Source organism: Hoplias malabaricus, chromosome X2 (genome assembly GCF_029633855.1).
Source record: "Hoplias malabaricus isolate fHopMal1 chromosome X2, fHopMal1.hap1, whole genome shotgun sequence".
Lineage (NCBI taxonomy): Eukaryota > Metazoa > Chordata > Actinopteri > Characiformes > Erythrinidae > Hoplias > Hoplias malabaricus.
The window spans coordinates 52,650,189-52,673,632 of NC_089819.1; the positions used below are offsets into that span (position 1 = coordinate 52,650,189).

General features: G+C 43.1%; 1 protein-coding gene across 3 annotated transcripts in view; it reads left to right on the top strand.

Moving 5' to 3' along the window:
- LOC136677141 (amyloid-beta A4 precursor protein-binding family A member 2-like) overlaps nt 1-22,860 on the top strand; it is a 120,028-nt gene extending 97,168 nt beyond the window's left edge. For 2 of the 3 annotated variants that reach the window (XM_066654568.1, XM_066654570.1), the window contains 8 exons: nt 5,668-5,703; nt 7,444-7,530; nt 10,434-10,619; nt 15,158-15,337; nt 17,151-17,363; nt 18,449-18,568; nt 19,635-19,775; nt 19,972-22,860. In XM_066654568.1, the coding sequence (XP_066510665.1) occupies nt 5,668-5,703; nt 7,444-7,530; nt 10,434-10,619; nt 15,158-15,337; nt 17,151-17,363; nt 18,449-18,568; nt 19,635-19,775; nt 19,972-20,043 (1,035 nt within the window). In that variant the 3' untranslated portion in view covers nt 20,044-22,860. The remainder of the gene's footprint in view (nt 1-5,667; nt 5,704-7,443; nt 7,531-10,433; nt 10,620-15,157; nt 15,338-17,150; nt 17,364-18,448; nt 18,569-19,634; nt 19,776-19,971) is intronic. The other variant, XM_066654569.1, reaches the window with a different exon arrangement.
- Nucleotides 22,861-23,444: the final 584 nt, after the last annotated feature.

A 23,444-nucleotide genomic window follows, 5' to 3' on the forward strand; every position in this document is an offset into this window, starting at 1 on the left:
CCTTTGAATAAGCAAACCTTCCCCCTGGACGATGCGAAGCAGAACATGCACAGGCAGGTGTCATTAATGCAGGGACAAAGACAAAAGAATGGAAGAATTCTGCAGAGTCAATGCTTCCTCGATGTCAAATCCATAGATGGGCGTGGCAGGGGCCCATGCTGCATAAATACAGCTCTGGTTCTGCCCCATTCGCCTCGAAAGACCACGTTTGTTTCGTAACGAAGAGCTGCTCTTGTACACAAAAGGAATCCTGCGAGTGCTGTGTCTTGAAGAATGTAAGGCTGCCTTTGATCACGCTCAGTGGATTCAATTCAGTGCTGAAAACAGCGGTTTGGAGGCAGAGGCGTTCCAGGGCGCTGAATTAAAACGCTGGAATTGAAATCGTTGTCAGAGTGATGAATAGTTAATGTCAGGTGCACGCTGCGTCAGTCGGCAGAAAAGAGCCTCTTTTACAAATGAGAGAAGAGGCTGTGAATGCTGATGGCTGCTCGTGTCTTCACTTCTACAACTTAAAGGAATACAGATCTCAATCTACTGCATCAGATCTGTACACTCAACTGACAACAATATTTAAGTGTCTTTGAGCTCAAAGCCCTTTGATCATAAGCTAATGGGCAGCTGCTGAATTCCATGAGTTAATCTCTGAATACTTCATGAATATTACAACTTGACTGATATCAACAATGTATGGTTTTATTTTTATCTGGAAAAACATTACAGATTTTACACCAATAATGACAGCCCCTTATTGTCAAATGCAAAGAAAGAGGTCATTTACATATACAATCACAACCACAATGTATTCTGTAATAAATGATAACAAATTGCCACAAATTCTTCTACTGAATGATGAGTTTAATTTTTTTTAGAGATTCGAGAAAGCGTAAGATTTAGAGCTTAATCTACATCGGCTAAATGCATTTTATTAAGTAAATACGTATTATTCATTCATTCATTCATTATCTGTAACCACTTATCCACTTCAGGGTTGCGGTGGGTCCTGAAATCATTGGGCGCAAGGCGGGAATACACCCTGGAGGGGGCGCCAGTCCTTAACAGGGCAACACACACACACTCACACACTCACACCTACAGACACTTTTAAGTCGCCAATCCACCTACCAACGTGTGTTTTTGGACTGTGGGAGGAAACCGGAGCACCTGGAGGAAACCGGAGCACCCGGAGGAAACCCACGCGGACACAGGGAGAACACACCACACTCCTCACAGACAGTCACTCGGAGGAAACCCACACGGACACAGGGAGAACACACCAACTCCTCACAGACAGTCACCCGGAGGAAACCCACGCAGACACAGGGAGAACACACCACACTCCTCACAGACAGTCACCTGGAGGAAACCCACACAGACACAGGGAGAACACACCAACTCCTCACAGACAGTCACCCGGAGGAAACCCACGCAGACACAGGGAGAACACACCACACTCCTCACAGACAGTCACCCGGAGGAAACCCACACAGACACAGGGAGAACACACCACACTCCTCACAGACAGTCACCAGACAGTTATGTTTCTTCTTTTTGTCTTAGTAACTACCCACAAAAAAAGCACAGTGTAATGGTAATTGGCCATTCACTTAAGCCCAATATCAACCTCATCCAAAGTCAAAGAGACTTTCCTATTAATCGATCCTTAACTAGCTTATATTATCTGGCAATCTGAGATAACCTTGCTTTGTAGAGTCCCCCTCGGTCATGGCAGATGGAGATTAGGTGGGAACCACTCGAGTATTCCCTAACGTTAAAGAAGAAGCAAATATAATGTGTTCTCTCTTGCTTCTCAGCTGTGAGGAATGTGTGAGAGTCATTGAAATGCCAGAGAGAGCCCTGCAGTAGTTGGTCTTTGTGATCTTTATCAGCTCTGTTTAAGATCCTGAAGTCTTGAGACCTCTTCAGCCTTAAATACCATCCCCAACCCTCACTCGAAAGTAGAGCTCCAGCAGAAACGCCACTGTTCATGTTCCAGGTCTTCACTGTAATCCTATCTTGTCATCCAAGTGTGCTGCCTGTTGTTCTGGACAGGGTCCACTTTTAGAAACAGCCTGAAGAGGAATAGAAACTGTGTGTGTGTGTCAGCACAACAATTATTATGTGGATTTACTTACACACTCAGACACTTGTGAGTATTTATGTCTTTGTGTGGTCCATTTGGTTTGTAGACACTTATCCTATACTTCTTGTGAAACAAAAGTTATTAATGGGACTTTGGCTCCTTTTATTGTAGCTGTAACAGTTTCTGCTCATCTGGAAAATCTTTAGACTAGATGCTGTAAGGATCTGATGGAATTCAGCCATGGAAGCATCAGTGAGATCAGGTGCTCATGTTAGATTGTTACTTCCAGACCAAAGACGCTACTACAACTCATCCCAAAGGTATTAAATGTATCTCCATCACTCCAAAGAACGTGGTTCGACAACTCCACAGCCGTTCTGGCGATGCATGCCCTTCTAGCTCATACTGACACTGGGCACGGTGACATGAGTGTCCCACTGTAAAAGTGAAAGTATCTGATTTCAATAAAATCATCTAATGAGCTGAACCCATTAGAGGAAGTGTCTGGATACTTTTGGACACAGTGTAGATCTACGTTATAAAGTAGTGTGTGTCCAGTGTGACATTTTAAATTGGACTTTAACCTCAGTAACGATGGACTTGAATCTGCAAATCTGGCCTCCTTCTTACCCACTGCCATTAACAGCCATTATGAAACCAATATGAAACCATGGCAACAGCTCTCTCTCTCTTTCTCTCTCTTTCTCTCTTTCTCTCTCTCTCTCTCTCTCTCTCTCTCTCTCTCTCTCACACACACACACACACACACACACACACACAGTCTCATTCTCCCACTCTCTCTCTCTCTCTCTGTCTCTCTCTCTCTCTCTCTCTCTCTCTCTCTCTCTCTCTCTCTCTCTTTCTCTCCGAAGGAGACGTACTGTTTTTATGAGTGTAGGAGGATCGAGGTCAGTGTGTGCTGTTCTTCAGTAAAGTGACCACTCTTCAGCACACCCTCCCACCCCCCACACACACTCCAGCTGTTTCTGTTGTGTTTCTCCCAAACAAAATGAGACAAGGCCCATTCCTGTTCTTCATCTGATTGAGCTGCGTGGGCTAAATCTTCATGTTTCATTGAGGTGGATCTCTTCAGCCAACGGTGATGCAGTATTTATTCAACACTCATTGCCCACTCTTTCTCATCTCTTTTATCTCACGCTTGTCCATCTCTTATTATCTCTTCCTTGTCCATCTCTCTCTCCCTCTCTCCCTCTCACTCCCTCTCGAGAGGTTTTACCATGTGCTGTAGGTGAAGGCAGACTTCTGAACGAATCTGTGAGTTGTGGAGCTAGGGGCTGTTTTGCTTTTTGACACTGATCTTAAAAAACAGAGCAGAGGGAGATGTGTTTATCCAGCAGCCAACTGCAGGTCAGTGCAGTGGACAGGACGAGAGAGAGAGAGAGAGAGAGAGAGAGAGAGAGAGAGAGAGAGATAGAGGAGAGAGAGAGAGAGAGCACCATATTAGAAAGGAGAAGGGAAGAGCCAGAGAGTTTCGAGGAAGGGAGTAGGAGAAAGAAAACCATGGAGAGTGAAAATGCTGTGAAAGAAAGGAAGGGAGAGATACAGAGGAGAGAGGGGAAGAAGGGAGGAGGAGAAGAGAGGAAAAGACAGAGGTTTAGAGAAAGATAAAAAGAGAGAGAGGAAGAAAAAGGAGTAAAAGAAGGGTCAGAGAAAGAGGGAGAAATCGCTGAATGGTTTTGACACGTGATGTCTTTACTAAGTGTGTATCCTGAGGCAGAGATGCAAACGCAGGCTACTGCATGAATAACAGCATTGTGAAGGAGAAGTGAGTGAGTGTGTGTAGTTGGTTCTTGAGTTCTCTGTATATTGTATTCTTTGTATTTTAATATATAGTAGATAAATATGACAGTAGGAATGAGAAAATATACAGTGTTAGGACAATGGGGACACGTGTCTTCCTCCATGAGAAAAAATAATTATATTATATCCTCCATAAACTGCAATTTCTTTTATTGAAAAATAAATGCTCAAGATCAGAAGTAAGACCAGGGAGTCAGGGCCGCAGGGCTGGGACCACAGGGGCCGGATGAAAAGGCATGACTGGAGTGGGCTGACAGAGAAGGGGTCACAGAACTTAAACCCCTGCCCTTTTCTTTTTCTAAAAATGAGCTTATTATTGACCTGCAAACCTGTGTACAGCTTAAAACCCAAGTTATGTTGCCCTGGCTGCACTGCTGTTAGTCCCCATGGTCTGAAAGAGTCTCACAGACCTGATCAGGCGGAGAAGGCAGAGGATTTATGCTCCGTGTTCGCAAAGTACCCAGAGAGGCAGCTACTTTTACACACAGACCATGGCATTACCCAATAAAGACGGGCATACAAACGTGTGTGTGTGTGTGTGTGTATGCTATTTCCTCAGCTGAGGAGATCTGAGAGTGTTCTATTTCCTCAATTGTAAAGTCTTGTCTTCTTGAGCCGTGAGAATTATCTGTGAATCAGATCTTTCCTGTGCGACCGATTACAGCGGCCTGATGCCGAACATGAACACGAGTGCCGGCACTCACAGAGCAAGAGGTGGTTGCTGCTGATGTCTTTTTTTTTTTCTCGGGACTTGTTTCAGCTCTCACTGATTGTAGAACCTGATACCTCAAGCTTTTATTAAAAACTCTTTCCTTTTATTTACACTCACTGGCCACTTTATTAGACTCTCCACACTTACTTCCAATCACTTTATTAGAAACACTGCACAAGACTTACACTCACTGGTCACTTTATTAGAAACTCCATCTTGTACTTTCAATCCTAGTTCACTTTATTAGAAACATTCCTCTTGTACTTGTACAAAATGGCCACATTATTAGATTCCTGGGGTGTCATTAGACCCAATATACTGGAGTCTGTGCACCAGTTAATGGTTGTTGGGCCCCACTAAAATCACAGCGGCAAAAAGTTTATCCCGCAGTGATCAGCAGAATTCACGGAAATATTTAAACGTAAGGTCCAAAAACACATGTTTGTAGGTGGATTAGCTGCTAAAAAAGGGTCCATAGGTGTGAGTGAATGTGTGTTGCCCCCTCCAGGGTGTGTTCTGGGTGACACCTTGAATTGGATATGTGCTGATGAATGAATGAAGTTACAGAGGACCACACACAAGCCTTATAAAGCAAAGGTTTCCATTAAAGTGGCCTGTGTGTATGTGAGGTGTTCGTCTTGCAGTGTGTGAGATGTTTTTGAGTCAGATGCGTGGTCAGCATGTGGAACCCTTATTATTTCCAACTGAAAGCTGAATGTACAACACATTCAACATTGGTTCCTTTCCCTCTTGTTTTATTATGACAATTAAACGTAGATTTGCATGTCGTGTCAATAACTGTGTGTCTGAATGGGAGCAAAAGAGCAATTATGATGATCATCCTGTAATTGCTGTTTGGTTCAAGCTTGGACAGAACACAGCTGTGCGATCACGCCTCTTTGTGGATCGGTGATGGCAGACCTGATGTTTGGCTCTTTCTCTGTTCTTTTCCTGTTTCTTGTAACGTGATTATTTGTTTGTTTGCTTGTTTTCTTTAACCTCCTGCTGCGCTCCTGTGTGTGATGACCCCTGTCCTGCCCCCAACGCCTCGCAGAGAGTTCAGAAGGCAGCCAAAATCAAGAAAAAGGCGGTGTGTAAAATGACAGATGCTTTATTAAAAGACACAAACCATCAAACAAGAGAAACGCGCTCCACATCCCCTCCTCCGTCTTCTCCGCCCTCCTCCCTCTCACTGCTCTCCCTTCATCTGTGCTCCATCTTTCTCTGTCTGACCGCTGTGAATCAGAAAGACTAGAAAATAGTGTTATTATCAGATGATTTGGGGTGGTTCGCTCTTTAAAGGGCATTTAGACTGAACCTCTTTGGAAGACAACTAAACTTACATTTTAAATTTGTAAACGTACATGTGTTTACTGTGATATGGCCCCTTTAAATACATCTGACCAAAGTTTACAGACAATGCTTGGCAAGGACGTTCATCCTGTGCCAGAAAACAAATAAAGCCACTGGCTTATGTTAAAAGGCCTTTGCTGTAAATCATTATATTGCGACTAACATACAAACAATGGCTTGTTGTGCTGATGAATGTGGTCATTTACAGTTAGTTCAGCAAGGTCAGCAGGGAAGAGGGAACAAAAAACATGTCATGTCTGAGTGATGTCATCGGCAGTGGGCAGTTGATGACATGATACAGCACCAGTGTCTCTCTCTCTCTCTCTTTCTCTCAGTCACCTGTCGCTCATCTCTCGTGGTGCTTGTTTTCCCGCTTGGCTGCTTCACCGCACAGATGGCTGTTTTGTTTATTCGTTTTTTCGTTTATTCATTTATTTATCCCATTTTTTTCCACTCATCCCTTATGTTCATTTAAAGACATGCTTCAGTTGATCGTGTTAATGGTAATGACAGTAAAGACAAATACAGTCAACAGTCAAAAATAGTCAACAGTTAGCATTATTCACATAGCATCAGCCTCGGTATTTTCATTCATTCATTCATTGGCTGTAACCACTTTCCAGTTCAGGGTCGCGGTTCAGTGTGTACGTCTGTGTGCAGATCTGACAGTTAGGCCTGTCACTGTAGGTATACTACAGTGGTGGACAGAAATAATTGCGATAAATGATATTATTTGTCATTTAAGACCATTTTATGCAACTGGTAATTAATGATAATGTAAATAATAATGCAATTACAATCATTTAAAGAGATATGAACTGTAGAATATTTAGATACTGCGCTTGGAATAAAATAATGTAAAAATGTACAAATTAATGTAATAACCAGAGTCCAGAGAAAATCAGAGAACAGAGCGAGTGGTTAAAATATTGGAGACATTCAAAATTATATATAAGAAACACACCAGGAAACACAATGGGCGATAATAAGGTCAGCAAAAATGATTGAGAATTGTATGCTAAGTCAATGATGTCATTATTGTGACAGGCCTAACTACAGGTTTGTTTGTAGTTACAAAGTTTGACAGCACTAATTACAGAGTGATTTCAGTGCTGAATACATCTGTAGAATATTTTGCATCCTGTATGAATCTGCAGTGTGTAGTTGTTGCTGTTTCATTTATTATATAGATGCTCTCTGAAGTGTGTCCTTTACTGTTTGAGCTATGAATACCATTGTTTACTGACTGAGCATATGTCCAGCCCCCCTGCTGCCCCCTGAGACCCAGCTTGCATTAGCCCCTGATTTATAGATACATTTAAAGCGCTTTCGGTAGAGGTCAAGGAGCACAGTGCCGATTATCTTGGGCCCCTCATGGGCCTTTGTGAGAAAATAATAAAGGGACGTTAGTGGCTACTGTGAGCCTCCAGGGGGCGCTCATGTGTCTCATATACGTTTTCTATATGTTTCTCTTTAGAGTCCAGATGGGGACACGCAGACTCTGACCGAGGTTGACCTCTTCATCTCCACCCAGCGGATCAAAGTCCTCAATGCGGACACACAGGTATGCAGACGCAGGGGGAAATGACAGTGTTTATATAAATTAATCACTGAACAAAGTCGTAAGAGCGTGCGAGCTGTTAAAACAGGAGACAAATGAAGTCATTTAAACGCCAGACACGCTGGACACCAGCCACAGCAATTAATTACCACAGCTTCAAAAAACACCATCAGAGAAAATCCACTGAATTTATTTAGAAAAACATAAACAGTCACTCTCCCTCCCTTCCTCTTTCTCTCTCTCTTTCTCTCTCTCTCTCTCTCTCTCTCTCTCTCTCTCTCTCTCTCTCTCTCGCTTTCTGTTTTCTCTCATCTCTCACTGGCAAATATATATATATGAATTAAATGATGATGATATGGTATTGTTATATATTTCCTTTCACACTTGATGATGTCATGTGTTTACCTGACCTCAGAGGACTCTGAAACAAAGGGGAAATCATGTCATCGTAATCCACATCGGTCGTGATCTACAGGGAGATTAGCGCTGAGCGTTAATCCTTCGTCCTTACGCTCGCTTGTCTATAGTTGAATGCTGCTGCAGCCTTTTAACAAACGTCTCACATATTGATGTAATCACAGCGCAATCCAGAATTATCTCTGTGCTATCTAACACAGACGGCTGCGGGAATGAGAGCATGAATTATAGATGATGTAAATGATGTGGAATGCGTACCAATGGACTCTTTCGGTCAGGAGTTCTAGTGCCCGTGTAAAGAAGTCGAGTGGTGGAGTGATTGCAATTCAGTATGAACCTGCACTTTGTGTAGGGTTTACAGTTTAACAGAAAGATACGCAGGTTTAATCTTTTGGATCTGTTTGTTTTCCTTTATTAAATCCTTCATGTATAGCTCCACATTCTTTCAAACCCATAACACTAAGTTGTTTTCTCACAGTGGAAGGATGGACAGTCTTTTTTTTGTTCCCAGATCTGAGCCAAGAGGTTCCTGTCTCTCAAAGATGAAACCGTTAAGTGCTGATTGGGTCCACCAGCTGTGACATGGTTAAGGATGTTTTCTGATCTCCTAATCGTTTACAAACTGCGGTTTTAGAAAGTCATTCTACTTCACATCCTTCTCCTCTGCGCTCCCTTACACAAGGGGGTAATCTTCCATCTAATGCCCTCAGAAATATCCCCTGACCAATGAATACATTTTGTATATACCACTGGTTTTAACTGGAAATTAAGTTACAGAGGGTGGTCTTTTCAGAGGAACCGTGTATCAGTTTTCTGTTTGTGATCTAGAAAGTGATGGCTGTCAGGGTTTTAACCTCCGCTGGCAGTGTTATTAGAAGCATATGGCATACTCTCATGCTGGGTTTACTCTTGTGCATTACATCCAGAGAGCTGATAATAAGCAGAAAATCTGTGTGTTTTTGTGTGTGTGCACGCATTTGAGAGAGAGAGAGAGAGTGTATATATATATTTATATTTGTGTGTGTGTGTATGTGTGTGTGTGTGTAACTGAACAACAGCAGTGTGTGGGAAGACTGGCATGGACACTGTGTATGTACTGCAATGCAGTGTCTCTCTGTCTATCTAACACTCTCTCTCTTACTCTCTCTCATTCCCTCTCTTTATTTCTCTTTCTCTCATTTGCTCTCTTTATCTCTCCCTCTCTCTCACTCTGTCTCTATGAAGTTGCTGCGAAAGGGTGTTTTACAAAGGTCTAAGATCATTCGGAGATGCCATAGGTGTGGAGATAAAGTCAGGAGCCATTAGTAAATCCAGGCCATGTCCTGCCGCCCCTTTAATTTAAAAGCTCCTCGGCTTCGTCACCGGGGCAGAGTGAAGAACAGGGGACTGATTACACTGTTGATGCACCATTATTGGCCTCCTGCCCAGTGTGTGATTTGAATGGAAATCTATGGATCTCTGCTGTGCTCTCTCAGCCTGTGAAAGGTTAAAGGATGCATGTGCCCCACATGCACACACAAATTGGATCATTAATTGCTCCAAGCGGCTAATGATGTATCTGCCGAGTGTGTGTAAGGTGTGAAAAAAATACACTGCTCAGGCGTGTTCTTCCACAACCCACATACACTCCGTTAATCAGGTTAACACAAGCCTGGGGACGGGGCCAGTAGACATAATCATGTAATGTATGCCGTTTTACAGTAAATCTCTCAGAGACGACCTCGGATTCATAATTATAGTTCAGAATTATCTAAAATATAGTAATTATATATGGTTTTAACAGATAATCTATTAAAGCTGTCTTAGATTTATCTGCGTCTAGTGGTAAGTTTGCAGAGTGCAGTTAATTGAATACCCCTCCCTCACGCCTCCCGTCCCAAGCTGCTGCTTAAATGTAAAAATGTAAAAGGCACTCTCAAGAGTCAGTGTTTGTTTTGTTCGCCTCTGTTGAAAGAGGACCCACTCCGTATTTAGATATGAAGGGCTCGTCCAAAGCTAGTGAAAACACAGGTGATTATACACTAATGAGAACATGGTTTGTATAATATTTTCCATTTCTGCTCATACATCCCCTTTAACTCACACCCTGCATATTTAACTCAGTCGTGAAATGTAGTGTTGGTTGTAGGTTTTGTGTGTAAAGTGTCTCTATTCCCTGAGAATCACACTGAGAATATTATTTGAATCATACTGAGCTTATTGAATACTGATTGTAATCAGTTCTTGCAAAATCAATGCAGTAGGATCACCACCTTCAGATCCTTCATTAGGCCCCGTGTGCTTTCACACACCTTGTGTTAATCATCTAATTAGGATTCTTCACCGTGTGATACAATGCAATTTGAATTTGGAGGAGGTGGATTATTCTCCTTGAAATAAATGTTGCTCAGTCGTGGAGAAATAATGCTTTGGTAAAAGGTGATGAGTGAAAAATGTGTGTCTGTCAGAAAAGAAGGGTTAGTGTTGATTTTCTTGTCATTTTTCTGCAGGAGACGATGATGGACAATGCGCTGCGCACCATCTCGTACATCGCTGACATTGGAAACATTGTAGTGTTGATGGCGCGCCGGCGCATGCCCCGCTCAGCCTCGCAGGACTGCATCGAGACCACCCCCGGAGCCCCCGAGGCCAAGAAACAGTACAAGATGATCTGCCACGTCTTTGAGTCAGAGGATGTATGTGAAGGCCAGGACATTTGTGTGTGTGTGTGTGTGTGTGTGTGTGTGTGTTGGGGTGAGAGTGGTTGTGGGGGTTGGGTTGGGTTGGTGTGTGTGTGTGTGTGTGTGTTTGTGTGTGTGTGTGTGTTGGGGTGAGAGTGGTTGTGGGGGTTGGGTTGTTGTGTGTGTGTGTGTGTGTTGGGGTGAGAGTGGTTGTGGGGGTTGGGTTGTTGTTGTGTGTGTGTGTGTGTGCGTGTGTGCGCGTGTGCGTGTGCGCGTTGGGGTGAGAGTGGTTTTGGGGGTTGGGGTGAGAGTGGTTTTTGGGGTTGGGGTGTTGTCTCTTTATGTGTGTGTGTGTGTGTGTTGGGGTGAGAGTGGTTGTGGGGGTTGGGTTGTTGTCTCTATGTGTGTGTGTGTGTGTGTGTGTGTGTGTGTGTTGGGGTGAGAGTGGTTTTGGGGGTTGGGTTGTTGTCTCTATGTGTGTGTGTGTGTTGGGGTGAGAGTGGTTGTGGGGGTTGGTTTGTTGTCTCTATGTGTGTGTGTGTGTGTGTGTGTGTGTGTGTTGGGGTGACAGTGGTTTTGGGGGGTTGGGGTTTTGTCTCTTTATGTGTGTGTGTGTGTTGGGGTGAGAGTGGTTTTGGGGATTGGGGTGTTGTCTCTCTATGTGTGTGTGTGTGTGTGTGTTGGGGTGAGAGTGGTTTTGAGGGTTGGGGTGTTGTCTGTGTATGTGTGTGTGTGTGTGTGTGTGTGTTGGGGTGAGAGTGGTTTTGAGGGTTGGGGTGTTGTCTGTGTATGTGTGTGTGTGTGTGTGTGCGTGTGTGTGTGTGTTGGGGTGAGAGTGGTTTTGAGGGTTTGGGTGTTGTGTGTGTGTGTGTGTGTTGGGGTGAGAGTGCTTGTGGGGGTTGGGGTGTTGTCTCTATATGTGTGTGTGTTGGGGTGAAAGTGCCTTGTGGGGGTTGGGGTGTTGTCTCTATATGTGTGTATGTGTTGGGGTAAGAGTGGTTTTGAGGGTTGGAGTGTTGTCTCTCTCTGTGTGTGTGTGTGTGTTGGGGTGAGAGTTGTTTTGGGGGTTGGGGTGTTGTCTCTATGTGTGTGTGTGTGTGTGTGTGTGTGTGTGTTGGGGTGAGAGTGGTTGTGGGGGTTGGGGTGTTGTCTCTATGTGTGTGTGTGTGTGTGTGTGTGTTGTGGTGAGAGTGGTTTTGGGGGTTGGGGTGTTGTCTCTATGTGTGTGTGTGTGTGTGTGTGTTGTGGTGAGAGTGGTTTTGGGGGTTGGGGTTTTGTCTCTCTATGTGTGTGTGTGTGTGTGTGTTGGGGTGAGAGTGGTTGTGGGGGTTGGGGTGTTGTGTCTATGTGTGTGTGTGTGTGTGTGTGTGTGTGTGTTATGGTGACTGCCCACTGCACTATATAGAAAAATCCAATATATATATTATAGAATGTGCACTAATATAACAGGGCTAATATAACAGAAGAGACAAAAAGGACATTATTTGTCTTAGAGATTTAGATTACATCGTCTTTAATATTATCTCTTAGTGTTATTGTTGTTGTTGAATCATATTAACTTTTATTTAATAACATTATTTCTATTCATAATTACAAGACACACATTGTGTGTTATTCCCTGTGTAGCTGATGATAGAGATATGCATTATATTGTAGAAATGACTAACTGGAATATTTTATATCTAAAGGGCAGTTGTGTAATGCGTTATATCATTTTTACAGTGTGCACAGTGGTGCTTTTTTACACTCAGTCTGAAGTGGGTGCAGTCTTGGTAAATGTCTTCAGTTTGTAATGATGCAGTTTCTTCTTACCCTCGTCCTCTGCAGTGCAGCTGTTACTCACTGAGGCTGGATAATTAAGCTGTCTGTACGAACCAGAGCGAGGGACAGGAAGAAAGAAACTTATTGTTTGAGAGTGAGAGGGATTAGATGCATCATTTAGATGCCGCTCCACCACATCCACCCTCAAAATGTTCTTTTATAGCACTTTGAACCCCGACTTCTGCACCACAGCACAGCACTGGGATCAATAGCGGGCCGGTTGCTTTGCCTTTATCCTGCAGAGGCTGACTCAGTCTGTAGCAGGGTCCAGACCCCATGGGATTCTCTTCTGACTCCACTTTTCCTCAAAATGTAGACTAACTAAGATGTAAACAGAGGTTTTCATAGTGGTTTAATATTAAGTGCCCCATTCTGGAGAAATCTGTAGAGTGAGAATTATTCACAGTGGTGGTGATAAGAACCAGACGTCTGAAGAGTTTAATGGCTCTAAAAGCTCCTCAAAGAAAGGTATTACAGGAAGCAATTATGAAAACGCTGCCTGAAGCCTGAGACATTGTTTTGTGAACAAAAGCTAAGCAGCAAAAGTGGGTAGTAACCAGTTTCAGGGCTATTTTTCAACTCTAAATGCTTCTGTTGAAAGTGTAGTTGTGAGAGCATTTAAGCATTTGAACTATGGAAGTTGGTTACTTCTCTGATTTTCAGATTTAGTGTTTCGTTTTAGACAAAAAGACAACAGTAGAGTTTAGGAGAATTCAGTTCTTTTGCTTATAAATGCTGTTCTATTGGTTACTTAAGGTGGCGCAGCAGGTAGGTGTCGCAGTCACACAGCTCCAGGGACCTGGAGGTTGTGGGTTTGATTCCCGCTCCGGGTGAGTATCTGTGAGGAGTGTGGTGTGTTCTCTCTGTGTCTGCGTGGGTTTCCTCCGGGTGACTGTCTGTGAGGAGTGTGGTGTGTTCTCCCTGTGTCTGCATGGGTTTCCTCCGGGTGACTGTCTGTGAGGAGTTGGTGTGTTCTCCCTGTGTCTGCGTGGGTTTCCTCTGGGTGACTGTCTGTGAGGAGTGTGGTGTGTTCTCCCTGTGTCTGTGTGGGTTTCCTCCGGGTGCTCCGGTTTCCTCCCACAGTCCCAAAACACACGTTGGTAGGTGGATTGGCGACTCAAAAGTGTCCGTATGTGTGAGTGTGTAAGTGAATGTGTGTGTGTGTGTGTGTTGCCCTGTGAAGGACTGGCGCCCCCTCCAGGGTGTATTCTCGCCTTGCGCCCAATGATTCCAGGTAGGCTCTGGACCCACCGCGACCCTGAACTGGATAAGCGGTTACAGATAATGAATGAATGGTTACTTAAGTATTTGTGCACTGCTGCTCTTGTGTGTGTTTCAGATTTATTTTCTCCAGTGTTACTCTGCTTTCACTGGAATTTGTTAACACTCCTCTGGCCACCTCTGGAGAGTATGGCAGGTGTTTCCAATGAAAAGAGGACTGCTTTCCTATTGATCCTCTTTTTTTTAAAGCAATCTTTTCAGCCTTCCAGAGTATGTTTTACTGCATTTTAAACCTTTCAGTGAACCTTTGTGTTGCTCTGTCTTCAGAGAAGATAGCTGGCCTTTTATCTAAGTGAGAGTACAAGGCGAGTGTGTTCTCAAATGTAGGAATCAATGAAACTGGCACAGAGCAGAGCAAGGCCTGAGTAGCGTCATTAAACTCAACTCAAACGAGATGTGACACAATGTCATCTGTAGCACTTGAAGTGCATTATGGGTATCTGATTCAGATTTGGCTCTGACAAATAATGTGTGGTGAGTTTTTGGATGAGGGGTGAGTTGTGGATAAGTGAAAGTGTGAAAAAATGTAGAACATTTTAAACGATAAAAGGACACTAGATCAAATCACAATTCATCTAGTTTTCATTCATTCATTCATTTTCTGTAACTGCTTAGTAAGTTGGAGCCTGCGTGGAATCAATGCAGGAACGCACCCAGGACAGGGCAGCAGTGCATCACAGGGCATCACACATTCCACCTGTCCGCGTGTGTTTTTGGATTGTGGGAAGACACCAGGAAGCACCTGGAGTAAACCCATGCAGACATGAGGAGAACACATAGTGACCCAAGGATTGAACCCAGGATTGACACTACCTATAGCATCACCATACTGTTAATTGTTAACGTTGCCTGTTTTTTGCTGGTTGCGTGGTTCACAATGCCATCTAAAACAGCTGTAGTTTTTACCACCTTCAAGACGTGTCCTCAGAAGGAATTTATTTTCTAGTATTTCACTGGACAAGTCCATTTGGCAGCACTTTAGAGTAATCATAAGGTATTGAAGGTCAGATGTTAAGATGCAGGATGATTACACTTTCCATTTTGGTCAAAATGTCACTTTAAACATTATACCGTGTCCTGAGCTATGATATCAGAGTTGCAGTGTCCTACCAACGAGTGTGTGTTGAATAATGGTTTATTCCAGGTGCAGATAGCAAGGACATTAGAACCCAATGAAGCAGTGAAACTAATATCTGAAGCTTGAGAGTGTTTGCCCTGAGTCAGCTGCAGAGAGCTGGTCATTACCTTGCTGTTGCAGATCTCTCGGTCTCAGCATGCAGCACAACACTCCCAGTGCTATTCAACTTCTTTATAATTCCAGTGCTCTGCTGTGTGCTGTTGTTCTGGGTAATGTAGTGGAGACAATTGCCTTCCTTAATTGCCTCTTATTGTCCCATGTTGGGCTCAAATGCAGTCTTTTGTTTCTCATGTCTTCTACTTTCTCTGTCCAGGCCCAGCTCATCGCCCAATCTATCGGCCAGGCCTTCAGCGTGGCCTACCAAGAATTCCTCCGAGCCAATGGCATCAACCCTGAGGACCTGAGCCAGAAGGAGTACAGCGACATCATCAACACGCAGGAAATGTACAACGACGACCTCATCCACTTCTCCAACTCGGAAAACTGCAAAGAGGTCAGTGACTGGATGTTGTTCCTCTTCGCTGCCTTTACCTTACGGCCTTAGAGCTGAATATAGCTCCTTCAGGGCCTCTCTGGAATTACAGTAATGGAGAGGACAATGGTTGTAAAGCACAGAAAACGCACTCACATGCTTTTTTTAAGGTTGCATTGGTGGCATTTGCTTGAGTAATAGCTGTATAGATGGATAGATAAATGAGTGGATAGATTGCTAGATGCATACATACATACAAAATATTAAAAAGGGTCACCCCCACATGAGGAACCAATTCTTTGGAGCATAAACTTGTTCGGGGACTTCAATAGAGTTCTCATTTTAATCTCATATCAGTTGCCCTTCATTGTTGCTTCCAGAACAATTTTGGTTGTATTTAAAGATTAATCCTTTGTCCTGGACACTGTCTCCTGCGGTGTTTTTGATGTGGACTGAAGTAGTGGTTAAATCAGAAGCTGGGTGTGTGTTTAGTCTGAGTCAGCTGCAGAGTTGTTGTCTGAGGTGGCAGATCTCTCAAGGCTGTGTGTGCAGGACTCTGAAAGCTGTTCAGCTGCTGTGTCCTGTTCTTGGCGTAACGTAGTGAAGTCGATTGCGTTTTTTTAATTGCCTCTCTTTGTCCCTCTTCAGTGCATCCTCTTAGTGGGAATCAGCACTTTCAGCATTTATTACTCATTTATTTTTTCACTGCCTCTGTTCCAGTCTTACTCAGTGAAGCTCTGCACATTCACAGTGTTTCTCTTTCATGCAGTCTCTCTCTTCTCTCTCTCTCTCTCTCTCTCGCTCTCTCTCTCTTCTCTCTCTCTCTCTCTCTCTCTCTCTCTCTTCTCTCTCTTTCTCTCTCTCTCTATCTCTCTCTCTCTCTCTCTCTTCTCTCTCTCTCTCTCTTTTCTCTCTCTCTCTCTCACTCTCTCTTCTCTCTCTCTCTCTCTCTCTCTCTCTCTCTCTCTCTCTTCTCTCTCTCTCTCTCTCACTCTCTCTTCTCTCTCTCTCTCTCTCTCTCTCTCTCTCTCTCTCTCTCCTCTCTCTCTCTATCTCTCTGTGTATCTTTCTCTCTGTCTCTCTCTCTCTCTCTGTCTCTCTCTCTCTCTCTCTTCTCTCTCTCTCTCTCTTCTCTCTCTCTCTATCTCTCTGTGTGTATCTTTCTCTCTCTCTCTCTCTCTCTCTCTCTCTCTCTCTCTCGCTCTCTCTTCTCTCTCTCTCTCTCTCTCTCTCTCTCTCTCTCTTCTCTCTCTCTATCTCTCTGTGTGTATCTTTCTCTGTGTGTATCTTTCTCTGTGTGTATCTTTCTCTCTGGTCTCTCTCTCTCTCTGTGTGTGTGTGTGTATCTTTCTCTGAATATTCTGTCTCTGCCTCTCACTCCCAATTCACTTCAGTTCAGTTCAATCCAATGCTTTGTTTGCTTTATTGGCTCCTCCAATTGATCCATGTTCTGTCCAGAGTTGTGTTGTTGAGTAGCGAAAGTTGCCAAGTTGGAAAAGCTGGCAAAAGTGTAGAAAAGCTGCCATAGTGTAGCACACAACCTAAAGATATATCTACATTTAAGAGAGTATTGTTTGTTAATAATGCAGTTTTGATGTCACATCATTCCACCAAAGAGTATTAGTAATGGCAGTTTTGGGTGATCCCAAAATTACTGGAAGGAGCTACATCACTCCAGAAAATGCAGTTTCACTGCGACACAGATCAGTGCTTGAGTCCCCACTAGGGCTACGGACTTTGGTAAATACACAACGTATAGGAATCCTGCTTTATGCTGCATGGCGTCACATGGGTTTCTCTCTCTCTTTCTGCCTTTGTCTCATGTCTGTCACAGCTACATCTGGAGAAACAGAAGGGGGAGATACTTGGTGTGGTCATAGTAGAGTCCGGTTGGGGCTCTATTCTACCCACAGTGATTCTGGCCAATATGATGAATGGAGGTCCAGCCGCTCGCTCTGGGAAGCTTAGCATCGGTGACCAGATCATGTCCATCAACAACACCAGCCTGGTGGGACTGCCCCTTGCCACGTGTCAGGGAATTATTAAGGTCAGTAGTGGTCCTCAGGGAAAACCTGATGTCTTTTGGAGACATTAAGCTCATGTGCAGATGCTCTAGAGGTTCACCTTAATATTTTGTGTATGGAAATTATACATTTTAGGAGTATATATATATATATAAACCCTATATGTAGATACAGTGGTTGGACAATGAAAGTGAAACACCTGTCATTGTAGTGTGGGAGGTTTCATGGCTAAATTGGAGCAGCCTGGTGGCCAATCTTCTGCACCAATAAGACCATGTGCATCCAATGGTTCAAACATTGTGTCCTGAAGGCGGTGCCGTGTATCAGGACGACAACGCACCAATACACACAGCGAGACTGGTGAAAGATTGGTTTGATGAACATGAAAGTGGAGTTGAACATCTCCCATGGCCTGCACAGTCTCTCTTCACTTGTTGTTAAGTGTTGTTGAACATTTTTGACCTCAGCTGGCTTTATTAATTTGTACTTGAGCTATAGGGCTCATGTCACAAACACACAGTGCCTTGCTTCGTATCATCAAACTGCAGCTCTCAGTCATCTTATATAGGCTTTAAAACCATGTTAAATAAAGTAATCTCTAACAGATTTGTTTGTGTGGTTTCTGACACAAAAATAAAATACTTCTATCCGTTTATACCAGTTCAGTGTATTCAGCATAATGCAACCTCAGTTTATCAGCTACACACTGGATAATTGTGTGTGCATTTGATTTTCCACTGAACTAATGGTGTGAAATAAACCGATGGCAATTTAATGTGAGGGCAAACGGAGTGTGTATAAAGCAGTGTATTTAAAAAATGCAGTGACACACTTCTGTGTAGGTGTGATACCAATCTATGCTTGCTCTGTCCCTCTCCCTCTCTCTCCCTCCCTCTCTCCCTCTCTATTTCTCTCCCTCCCTCTCTCCCTCTCCCTCCTTCTCTCTCTCTCTCTCTCCATCCCTCTCCCTCGCTCTCTCTCTCTCTCCCTCTCCATCCCTCTCTCTCTCTCTCTCTCTCTCTCTCTCTCTCTCCATCCCTCTCCCTCTCTCTCTCTCTCTCTCTCTCTCTCTCTCCCTCCCTCTCTCTCTTACACTCTGATGCCTCAGGGCCTGAAGAACCAGGTGCAGGTGAAGCTGAACATTGTGAGCTGCCCCCCTGTGACCACAGTCCTCATCAAGAGGCCTGACCTAAAATACCAGCTGGGCTTTAGCGTTCAGAATGGCATTGTGAGTAGCAGGAGCATAAAACCTCCACAAAACACATACGCAAAAAGTCCAGAACGATTTTAATGCATTGTTCAGCATGTATTTCCATCAGCCTCTGCTTTGCCACTTCATAAATCTGGGAGTTGAATTGACTAAGTATTGGCTTAGCGGCTCCCATGAAGTTCCCATTAAATTTAGGATCAAATGATGAATACAGGTTGAAAAAATGACATGTTTCATTATATTTAGGGTAAAAAAAATGTTGTATTAAAACATAATGGATGGCAATACCCACAGTTTTAAAACATTCAAAGACTTGGGTGAATATATATATATATTCACCATGACTACTCCACATCTCCTTCCTGCATTTTCAGGATTAGCTTATAACGCTTGATGTGAAGCATTCACTGGGTTAAATCTAAATGTTATCTCAATGAAAACCCCTTACAATGGCTAATCATTAAACCATAAATAATCATGGCGTAATGAACATTAAACCTACTTCTGATGTTGTTGTCCCTGTGTAGAAGCCCTTATCATGTGTTCACACCAGCAGTCGACAAAGCGACAAGTGTCCAGTCATTTCCTATGAAAGAATGTGATTTGTAGCCGCGATTCAGCAACAAGCGACACGGCGACAGAGTGACAAATCAAGTTGAGATTGAACCAACCGTAGACACAGGGTCCGAAGTTCGGCTAGCTTCTGTTCTCTGAACACACATCCCCCCACCTCACCACCCCCCGACAGCACACCTACAAGAGACAAACTTGGGGGGACGTAAGCAACTTGTCCCCTGCTAGTGTGAATGTAGGGTTAGGTGTGACAATGAGGAAACACACTGCTGTGTGTGTAAAATTTGGACTGGATGTTTTGCATAACACTCATGCCTTCAAAGAAACTGAAATATTTTATATTACAACCCATCGATTTGAAGGCATTTTTGTTGTAATTCTAGATAATCGGTCCCAACCCTTTTTCCCAAATGTTATTCAAGACCAGACTACGGACTGTTGGCTGAAAAACACCCAACCCATCCACATATCGACAGTGCTGAAATCCTCGTGTGTTTATGGTTCTGTACAGATCTGCAGTCTGATGCGTGGAGGAATAGCCGAGCGAGGAGGCGTCCGAGTCGGCCATCGCATCATCGAAATCAACGGCCAAAGCGTGGTAGCCACAGCTCATGAAAAGATTGTCCAGGCACTGTCCAACTCTGTGGGAGAGGTAAGACCTCAGGACGCTAGAAGCACTGCAGACAATTCCGGAACATAGTCTTAGAGTGTTTTGTCTGACCACTAGGGGTGGGTTATATGGCTAAAATATTATATCACAATAGACAGTAGGTATCAGAATTTCATTCAGTGTGATAATGTGTCTATATTGATATTAAACTCTTTTTTTATCCCTCTCTTCTAAACAGATCCATATGAAGACAATGCCAGCGGCCATGTTTAGGCTCCTAACTGGACAGGAGACTCCAATGTATATATGACTTAAACAAATCTCTGTGACTGGTGAAGGGCCAGTGATTACTAAAGACTTCTGGAAGGGGCGTCTGTGTCTAAGGATATCTGTCTTTCGTCATTCGCCAGAATCCTCCTCGCTCTTCTTTTGCTTCACAGATATTAACCCGTCACTCTTGGTTTTTAAAACATTGTTTTACACTCGTTTTCTGATGAGCCTGTGGGTTTTGTTTGCGCCGTCTGTACACACCTTGTTGGGGATTCGGTCGAAAGTTGAAAGGTCGAGCCAATTCATAATTTCTTTCCTATATGCAAATAAGAAAGGGGAGCTCCTGTATATTTATTTCAGCTTCCCTCATTGTTGTATTTATTTTGTATTGATGATAATGTGGGCGTGTGTGTGTGTGTGTGTATGTGTGTGTGTCTTGCTCCTGTGTGTGTTGGATTCTGTTGGAAAGTTTGTGCTGTATATATTTACTCATTCTGTCACAAGATAGGAAATGAAAAGCCAGGGTGAGAAGTCCACCCATGTAATGCCCAAAAATAGCAAGACTGGAGGCTGTATCAGAACAGGGAAGAAAAGTTGTTCCACTTGGGAAAAAAAAAGAAAAAAAGAATAGCAACACAATCTCTAATGAATCTCCAACTCTTTTAACAGTGTGGCTGTCTGAACTGAATACAAATTTTACAGTAATTACTCTCAGGAGACTGCTACGCTGAAGTTGAGTAAACTACCGTGCACCTATACTTTAGTAATTTGTTGGTTTTTGAAGCTGAATGCCAAATCCAACACCTATTTTTTTCCACCAAAGCTTTTTACTGCCAGCAATATTGGAGATTTTCCAGATCAAGGGATAATTTACTTTGACAGAGGGAGAGTGCAGAGAGCCCACCCCCTGCTGCGGCTGCACACAGAACCTCTGTGGAAAAGGGAAAAAAAAAAAAACTCTCAGTCTAGGCAAGCGAGCCTGAGTTTGGATGCCCATACATTGCTGCAACAGTATGTCAAATGCTGGCAAGAAGGAAGTGTCAGCAATAGAGCCTTCATGCTACTTCTGGGGCGAGAATGCCAGCCAATCCCTGGTGGTAAAGTTGGGGGAGGGGCTGCAGAGCGTTATGGGAAATTTGCTCATAGTGTAGTACTTTAAAATGCAGTCTGAATGTAGGAGCTTCATCACTGAGGAGTTGTGTAAAACGTTATGTCCCACTGATAAACCCATCCAGGCCTTGAGAGAATAGAGAGTAGCAGCTCGGTTTCGTAAATCTGTTACTGTCACATAAATTCATACAGTAAGAAGGAACACGCTTTCAAAATCACATTTTATTACCTTAGGCCCCTTGACTTTTTGCTTGTGGCCTGATACGATCCGTAAAGTCAACACTGTGGCTCCCACTATTCAAAGAGTTGAGTTTCAGTAGCACGTCGCGTTAAAGTTGCAACAACTTCTTTTTCTTTTTTTTTTCTTTTTTGGAAGTTAGGACAACTTCAGCTTTCCCCCACAGTGAATGTTGATCTACATCACTGAACATATCGAGGGCTATACTTTTACCATCTGTATATACTCTTAGTACTTCAAATAGTGTAGCAGCAGCAGTGGGAGGTTCAGTATTCTTACAGAGATGAATGTCTCATGCTTTTCAGTCTTCAGCTTAGCAGGAAGTAGACTTGGAAGCTTTTACTTGAATTCAACAGAGAATAGGCCTCCTACATTCAATACCCAGCAGGAGGCCTGACCCGCATCTTCAATAACCCATCTCAATAAGCAAATAAAGGATGACATTGTTAGACAGTGATTGCTACTAACTTCACAGCCATATATGATACGAAAACAAGCTCCGTCCTTCTTTCAGAATATTCCCCCTCCAAAACTCAGAAGCACTGCAATGTAGGCCACAAAACGTCATAATGCTACATGATACCCACCTATAAGCCTTTCATAACAACTGACATAAACCTACAGAAAGATCTATAAGAGCTTATTTTAACCAGCTCTTCATGGTCACACTTAACTCAGCAAGTATTGACGTGTTGAGATTTGCCTTTGTAGACGATGATGCAGGTTTATGTCTGGATCATGGACAAAGACCTACAGTGAAGTGTTACCCATGACCTTATAATATCCACCTGAAGTGGGAAGAATGATGGGTTTTAAACCGATGTACATACCAAGCATCTGTAAGGAATGTTTTTTTTTTGTATTCTAGTTTACCATCTGAAGACTGGGGTCTTCTTCATGTAGTGGGCATTAAATCAAGCCGACCATTTTAACACTACGGTTTTTTAACATGGGAGCGTCTGAACATTTTGTAATCCGCCATATGTAAAACACAACTACACACACCATAATAATCCCATAATCTAAATGAGTAACATACTGTAAATGATTTTTCTCTCAAAGGTGTATGTCGTATGAGATCTGAGAGTTTATTTTTGACGTTCGCCACGTCCATTTTCGTGCGTTTTCGACTGAAATTCATTTGTAGCTGTAAATGTGTTGTTAATAGTGTGTCCATTACCTTGCAGCAGTATTAGAATGTCTGTACATAAAATGCAAACCTTGTTTAGTATTGTGCCCATGTAGAAACCCACTGACTCTTAACACTCCCAACCCTCCCCCTCCACGTTTGTGTCAGGTTCTGGCCTTGAGGAAAATACATTCACACTGTGACCAAAAGCCTTACCACAGAGTAAGAGTGCTTTTGAACATGTAATAAAAGGTGAAACGAGAAAGCCAACAAAAAAAATCACAAAGATAAATTACCTGTCTGCATGCAGCCTACGATGTCGTTATGGCGAAATAAATAAATAAATAAATAAAAAATCCCAAAAAACAATAAAGTGTAACATAACCCCTTGCTGGAGTCCCTTTGTGCTTTTTATTCGCAGCTGTTGGAGCAGCTGGATGCACTTGCTGATAGGGTTTGTTATCCATCTGATCCAAGAGCTTGGATCTGCACCAATTTCCAGCCATTTCCAACCATGGCAGCTTTCCATTCTTTTAAATCACTATTAACCTTTGTGTTTTAATCTTATATTTTAAAGGGGACTGTAGTGATCGCTCAGAAAGACTTCATTATCTAGTCATTAACATGTAAACCATGTAAAATTTGTTCTTTTCTCACAGTGGTAGTGATGGGAATCAGATATCTAAAGATATATTAGATAAAGTTAAAGATTATAGAAAGATAAGTCTTTGAGGCATAAACATTTTATGATTATGTTGCGACACATCAAATGTGTTATATCCTTTTATCAATTATCTGTGTTAAACATAAAATTTACTGGTGGTTTTTGGATATTAAATAAAATGGCTTTGTGTTGCAGCAGGTAGGTGTCACAGTCACGCAGCTCCAGGGACCTGGAGGTTGTGGGTTTAACTCACGCTCCGGGTGACTGTCTGTGAGGAGTGTGGTGTGTTCTCCCTGTGTT